This window comes from Dipodomys ordii, unplaced genomic scaffold, assembly GCF_000151885.1.
Source record: "Dipodomys ordii isolate 6190 unplaced genomic scaffold, Dord_2.0 Scaffold98, whole genome shotgun sequence".
Lineage (NCBI taxonomy): Eukaryota > Metazoa > Chordata > Mammalia > Rodentia > Heteromyidae > Dipodomys > Dipodomys ordii.
The window spans coordinates 5,045,068-5,052,674 of NW_012267314.1; the positions used below are offsets into that span (position 1 = coordinate 5,045,068).

Consider the following 7,607-nt stretch of genomic DNA (forward strand, 5'->3'; position numbering starts at 1 on the left):
TTTGATTCCTAGTACTCTTCTTTCTGATGCCTAGACCCTGTCAGTGAGCCAGCAGTGGACAGCAGCTCACTACCACACAGGTCCTGGCAGTCCTTCCTATAGCGGTGCACCATGCACAGGTGTTGTGTGTGACAACCCAGAAATTGTCACAGTTGGAGAAGATGGTCGAATAAATCTCTTCAGAGTTGATCACAAGGAAGCTGTAAGGACTATAGGTAAGAAGAATCATCTATCTCATAGTAATTGAATACTTAAGATTGCCAAGTAAATACAGTCCTAAGTGTTGTATATAAAAATATATAAAGCTCATGCCTATAATCTTAGCTATTCAGGAAGTTGAGTTCTAGAGGATTGCAGTTCAAAGCTAGTCTGGGAAGAAAAGCCTCTGAGACTCTATCTCCAAAGATAACCAGCAAAAATACCAGGCCGGAGGTATGGTTCAAATAATAGACCACCAGGGGCTGGAAAGGTGGCTCAGTGGTAGAACGCTTGCCTTGCATGTCTGAGGCCCTGGGTTCAATTCCTCAGCACCACATAAGCAAAAAGAAAAAAGCTGGAAACCTGCCCATGTAATTGTAACCCCTCTGTACAGTGTGTTCACAAAAAATTAAAATTAAAAAAAAGAAAAAAGCTGGAAGTGGCGCTGTGGCTCAAGTAGTGGGGCACTAGCCTTGAGCTGAAGAGCTGAGGGACAGTGCCCAGGCCCAGAGTTCAGGCCCCACGACCAGACTCCACCCCCCCAAAAAAAAATAATAATAGATCACCAGCTGAGCAAGCTAGCTGAGTAAACATGAGACCCTGAGTTCAAACCCTGGACTGACCAAAAAAAAAGGCTCATTCCTATAATATTAGCTAGGAGGCTTAATTGGAGGCTGAGATTGGAAGATTGTGGTTCAGAGTCAGCCTGGGCAGGAAAATCCATGAGATTATTTTATCTTCACTTAACCTCTAAAACGCCAAAAGTGGAACTGTGCTCAATTAGTGGAGTGCCAGCTTTGAGTGAAAAAGCTAAGGGACAGCACCCAGGCCCTGTGATCAGAATCCCAGTACTAGCACAAACACACAGAAGGAAATGGTAAAAAACTCAGTCCCCAAGCTAAGCAACAGTTCAGCTGTCAGTTGTATTTTTCTATCAGAGGAATGTTTCTAAACCTGCACATTGCCATGCATATTTCCATAGAAATTAAACTAATGTAAAATTTCATTTCTTACTTTCTTTTTTTTTTTTTTTGGTTAGGTCTGAGGCTTGAAATCTGAGCCTGGCTGCTGTCTCTAGCTTTTGTGCTCAAGGCTAGCATTCTGCTACTTGAGCCACAGCTCCATTTCTGACCTTTTGTGGTTAATTGGAGATAAGAATCTCACAGACTTTCTTCCCAGGCTGCCTTAGAATTGTGATCTTCAAGATCTCATCCTCCTGAATAGCTATGATTACAGATATGAGCCACCAGGTCTGGCTAAATTCTCATTTCTAATATTTGAATCAATAGAGGGGTTATGATCTCAGACATTCTTGGGGGAATAGAGACTTATTAATTCCCATTACTTCTTAACTTGTAGACAATGCAGATAGCAGTACACTTCATGCTGTAACCTTCCTTCGAACTCCTGAGATTCTTACAGTAAATTCAATTGGACAGTTAAAAATATGGGATTTCAGACAACAAGGAAATGAGCCCTCTCAGATATTATCACTGTAAGTTTTTTTTGTTTTTTTTTGTTTTTGTCTTTTATTTTTTGGTACTGGGAATCAAACCCAGAGCATTGCACTTGGTAGGCAACTGATTTGCCACTGAGCTATCTCTGTAAGTTTTGACTTGTAATTTCAGTTGTATAACAAAATTAATTGATCCAATTAATAAGTACAACTGACTGTCAAATCATTGACCCTTTTTACTGGTTAACTGATAAGGCAAGTATAACATGATGGGCTTAATACTACTATGATTCACATATAATAAGTATTTATTATATGCAGAGTCTTTATCTTTTTGAAGTTATTTTGTTTGCTTTTTGTGCTGGTACCATTGAAGTTTATATTGTTTAATGGAAAAAATCTATGTTCATCAAATGATTATATTGAGCTGGGTACTTCTAAGGAGGCTGAGGATCACGGTTCAAAGCCAGCCCAGGCAGGAAAGTCCATGAGACTCTTATCTCCAGTAAACCACCAGAAAACTGGAAGTGGTAGAGCGCTTGCCTTGAGCTGAAGAGCTGAGGGACAGCGCCCAGGCCCAGAGTTCAAGCCCTATGACTGACTAAAAACAAAACAAAACAAAAAGATTATATGGATAGTGAGTGAAATATACCCTGAAGTGATTGGGGATAAAATACATGCCAGAATATTTTTTTCTGGACAGATTTCTCCTTTTCAAGGTGTTTAATCTTCATATTTTTCTTAAAAAATCAGAATATGTCAGGCTACCCAGGCATACCTGTAATCCCAGCACTCTACAGGTGAAGGCCGAAGAACCTGGAGCTCCAGGCCAGTCTGGGCTATGTATCATGACCCTGTCTTAAACCATGACAACAAATACAATGTGTAAAGCTGAAAAAAAATTACATAGGGCTGGGAATGTGGCTCAGTGGTAGAGTGCTTGCCTGGCATGTATAAAGCTCTGCGTTTGATTCCTCAGTACCACATATATAGAAAAAGCCAGAAGTGGTGCTATAGCTCAAATGGTAGAGTGCTAGCCTTGAGCAAAAGAAGCTCAGGAACAGTGCTCAGGCCCTGAGGTCAAGCTCTACAACTGGCAAAAAAATAAATAAAATTGTGTGTGTGTGTGTGTGTGTGTGTGTGTGTGTGTGTAAATTAAGCATTAAATAAGGCAAATACCTGAGCATGGTGGCATATACTTGTATTCCCAGCTATCTAGGATACTGAGGCAAACTACGATGTAAGTAAAGAATATCTGGCATAGTTCATGCATACTTTTTAAAAGCTTAGAAAAGGGAAATATGATTTATATGTCTTACCAGTAGTGTTTTATAATTTCTTTTTTTTGTTGTTGTGTTGTTTTTTTTTTTTTCCGGTCAGCCGTGGGTTTGAACTCTGGGCCTGGGCGCTGTCCCTCAGCTCTTCATATCAAGGCAAGCAGTCTACCACTTGAGCTACAGCGCCACTTCCGGTTTTCTGGTGGTTTATTGGAGATAGGAGTCTCACAGTCTCTCCTGTCTAGGCTGGCTTTGAACCGCGATCCTCAGATCTCAGCCTCCTGAGTAGCTAGGATTACAGGCGTGAGCCATCAGCGCCCGGCTTGTGGTTTTTTTTTGTTTTTTTTTTTTTTGCTGTTCCTGGGCACTGTCCCTGAGCTTCTTTTGCTCAAGCTACCACTTGAGCCACAGTGCCACTTCCAGCTTTTTTGGTAATTTATTGGAGCTAAGAGTCTCATGAACTTTTCTGCCAGGCTGGCTTGTAACTGCAGTCCTTAGATCTTAGCATCCTGAGCAGCTAGGATTATAGGCAAGAGCCACCAGTACACAGCATTAATAGGTTATTTTATTTCCCATGTTTCTAAGTTGAAGAGAGACTAAGTTTGGCCATTGTTTCTTAAAAATCTTTACTAATTATAAATATAATCAATGCAATTAGTTTTGGGGCATCATTTCATAGCTCTAGCTACTACACAATTATGTATTTAGTTGAATAGGAATGTTTCTTAAGTTGTACAAGGGTGAGTTGTACTTTTACTACATATTTGACACAGTGTATCTCTTGCAAAAAGGACTGGTGACCGTGTGCCGCTTCACTGTGTAGACAGACATCCCAACCAGCAGCACGTGGTTGCTACTGGTGGCCAGGATGGAATGTTGAGTATTTGGGATGTTCGACAAGGCACTATGCCTGTATCTCTCCTAAAGGCACATGAAGCTGAAAGTAAGTATTGTGGGAACACAAGTTTTTATTAGGTGGCAGTTACATGACATGTAAGTACTTTGTGTATTGAGCTAGGGGGATCTCAATCTCTTTTTCTACTTAATCTTTAACTTCTCTAACTTGTTTTAGTATTATATCCAGAAACTAAATAAATACAATTAGATATTAGTCTCTATGCACTTCCTTAAATGTTTATTTTTGTCAGTTGTGGGGCTTAAACTCAGGCCTGAGCGCTGTCTCTGAGCTCTTTTGCTCAAGGCTAGTGCTCTGCCACTTAAGGCACATCTCCATATCCTGCATTTTTGGCAGTTAATTGGAATTAAGAGTCTCACAGACTTTCCTGCCGGGGCTGGCTTCAAATCACAATGCTCAGGTCTTAGCCACCTGAATATTGAGGATTATAGACATGAGCCACCTGCACCTAGGATAATTTTTTTAGAAGTAGAATAGATAGTCCAAAATGTTTGCATAGATTTAAAGCTTTAATGCATGTTGTCAGATTGTTGTGTCTAAAAATACTGGTTCCTGTTGTCATACTTTTATGTTATAAAACCCTAATGAAATAAATACATTCGTATCCATCCTTTTTGTTTTAAGTGCACAATATGAATATATTTTATTGAAACTCTTCCAGAAGGCATTCTGAGGAAGGTGACTTTTTTTTTTTTTGGGGGGGGGTCCAGTTGTGGGGCCTGAACTCTGGGCCTGGGCACTGTCCCTCAGCTCTTTCAGCTACCACTTGAGCCACAGCACCACTTCTGCCTTTTTCTGCTTATATGGTGCTGAGGAATCGAACCCAGGGCCTCATGCAAGCAAGACAAGCACTTTACCATTGAGCCACCTTCCCAGCCCCAATATTTTCTTTTTTCAATATAATTTTATTGCTAATATTAAGGTGGTATATAGAGGGGTTACCATTTCATAAGTCATAAGAGTACATTTCTTTATTTTTTGGGTAATGCTACCCCTTCCTCTGCTTTCCCTGTTTTTCCTCCTATCCTAGCCCACAAGTTGCATAAGTGCATAGACCATTTTCCACATAGCATAATTGCATTGGTTTACCCTCCCTTCCTCCTCTTCTGCAATCTCTCTCCCTTTGGTCCCCAGAAAATCCAAAGCACAAAAACTATTACAACAATATCAACAACAAAAACCATGCTTCCATTTCCTGGAACAAATAGTATTTTACATGTTCAGAGAAGTTTAACAACAGTACAGAAGGACTGTAGAGAATGGATTACAGAAATAAATCGACCCAGGTTACAAGCAAGGATATGTGTTGGAATAAAAACTAGAGTCTCCCAATTCCAACTCCAGGTTCTGAAACTGCACATCAAATGTACAGCAAATGATTTGGGAATAAAGAGAAAAAGATTTGAGATAATAGGCTCGTACTTTTTTTTTTGTCGGTCGTGTCATGGGACCTGAACTCTGGGCCTGGGCACTGTCCCTCAGCTCTTCAGCTCAAAGCTAGTGCTCTACTACTTGAGTCACAGGGCCACTTCCGGCTTTTCTGCTTATGTGGTGCTGAAGAATTGATCCCAGGGCCTCATGCATGCAAGGCAAGCGCTTTACCACTGAGCCACCTTCCCAGTCCCTTAATCGTCTTTTTTTGTGCAATGTTTTCTCTCACATTGATTTTTTTTGGTCCTTACAATGCTCTCTTATACTGCCTAATTATTGCATTATCAAACACTATTTCCGTTCCCACGCTGATTTTGCGGGATGGAAATAGGTAGGACTTAGTGCCACCGGGGCCTAAGGGCCTAAACACTTCTCACAGTGAAGATGGACTTTGCACACTCGGGAGTCCGCAGTTCCAGCACCGAGTCCGGAGGAAGATTGGCTCTCGGCAGCCACCGTCTCCGGGCAGAGGGTTCGTCCAATCAGGACTCCGCGGGAAGAGGCAGGACTGAGAGGCGCGCGGCGCGCTTCTTGCTGGGTCTGCCCGGGTCGCTCTCGGCATGGAGGATATTTACGCCAAATTTGTGTCTCAGAAAATCAGCAAAACCCGCTGGCGACCGGTGCCTCCCGGGAGCCTGCAGACCGCGGAGACGTTCGCTACAGGCTCTTGGGACAATGAGGTACCCGCTGTCTTCTCGGGTTCCGCGCCCCGGGTGGTGCGCGCGCCGACTCCTTGTTCTCTGGGAAGGTCTGGGGACCCGGGGGTTAACCTTTGTCTGAGCCCCGGACGGATGCGGTGCCACACACAATGCAGATGTTTACTTTCCGGGGGGCTGACGTTTACACCCTCTCAAGGGACAACTTTCTGCCTTGCAGGACAATTACGTCTCCCTGTGGTCTATTGGAGATTTTGGAAACGTGGATTCTGATGGAGGCTTTGAAGGAGACCATCAGTTATTGTGTGATATCAGACACCATGGTGATGTCATGGATTTACAGGTAAATCTGTGATGTACCCAGAAGTTAACTTCTAAAATTTGAAAGGATATCGGTAGCGATACTGGACACCTTAAAGTATGGTTTTGCCAAAAATCATTTAGCCACCCACTGGCAGAATTAGAACTGGGAAAGAGGATATAGGTTTAGTCATAGTTTTAAAATTAATTGTCCGTCTCCTATGTGCCAAGCCATGGTTTGGGAGATAGAAATTGCATGCCTGTAAGTCAAGTTTGGTTTTGTCTCCCACCACCTACAATGGATGATCCCAGGGCCTCACATGCTAACCAGGTACTCTACACTGAGCTGTATTCCCAGGGTTGTTAATTCTGTCACCCTGAGAAAGCTGAGATTAGTATTTTTTGGACATATTGTGTAGTAAGCTTCGTGAAGGCAGTTAACATGGGATGACTTTTGAATTGTCAGAATTACTCTCTAGGGGTTAATCCTCCTGTTTTCAAGGTTTGCTAACAAAGCTTGAGAGAATTTAGGTTCTCTATAAAAGGTCTCAAAAGCAGTAGTAAGTTGTGGCTGTGAAATTTAAGTTTTCAGAGCTAGATATCCTCCCAAGAGCTAGATATCCTCCCAAGAGTCCTAACTACTTGAGTCTAGGAGTTTGAGGTCAGCTTAGGCAACATAGATCCCTACGCAATTTGTGTGTGTGTGCGTGGGCACATGCCCATGCAGTTCTGAGGCTTGAACTAAAGCTCAGGACTACTCTACCATTTGAGCCACAGCTCCACTTCTGGCGTTTGTTGTTTTTTTTGTTTTTTGTTTTTTTGTAGATAACAAGGTAAGACTCAAGGGCTTAGGTGGGAGACTCATTGGTTTTCCTCCCCAGGGGGCTTGGGCCGCCTTCAAACAGGTCTCAGCCTCCTGAATAGTTACGATTACAGGCATGAGCCACCCATGCCCAGCTTTTTTTTTTTTATTTTGCCAGTCCTGGGGCTTGAACTCAGGGCTTGGGCACTGTCTCCAACTTCTTTTGCTCAAAGTTGTTATTGTACCATTTGAGCCACACTGCCACTTCTGGCTTTTTCTGTTTATGTGGTCCAGAGGTATAGAGCCCAGGGCTTCCTACATGCTAGGCAAGGGTCCTACCCCTAAGTCACATTCCCAGCCCCATCAAGTCCTGGTCCTTATGACTTCAGACTCTACACATTTTACTTTATAGAAAGCTATCTGTAGGACTGTTTTATTGTTATGGCCCAAAGTTCAGTAAATTTTGGGCAAATAAAGTTAGCTTAAAATTACTATTTTTGCCAGGCACCAGTGGCACACATTTGTAATCCTAGCTACCCAGGAGGTTGAGCAGACTCCATCTTCAAAATAA

The 7,607-nt window shown here is 42.5% G+C and overlaps 1 protein-coding gene across 1 annotated transcript in view; it reads left to right on the plus strand.

The window, feature by feature from the left end:
- Positions 1 to 7,607, plus strand: part of Nup43 (nucleoporin 43kDa) — a 45,508-nt gene that overhangs the window by 14,024 nt on the left and 23,877 nt on the right. Inside the window, exons 2-4 of the mRNA XM_013026936.1 lie at positions 35 to 215; positions 1,558 to 1,693; positions 3,723 to 3,874. Coding sequence (XP_012882390.1) covers positions 35 to 215; positions 1,558 to 1,693; positions 3,723 to 3,874 — 469 coding nt within the window. The remainder of the gene's footprint in view (positions 1 to 34; positions 216 to 1,557; positions 1,694 to 3,722; positions 3,875 to 7,607) is intronic.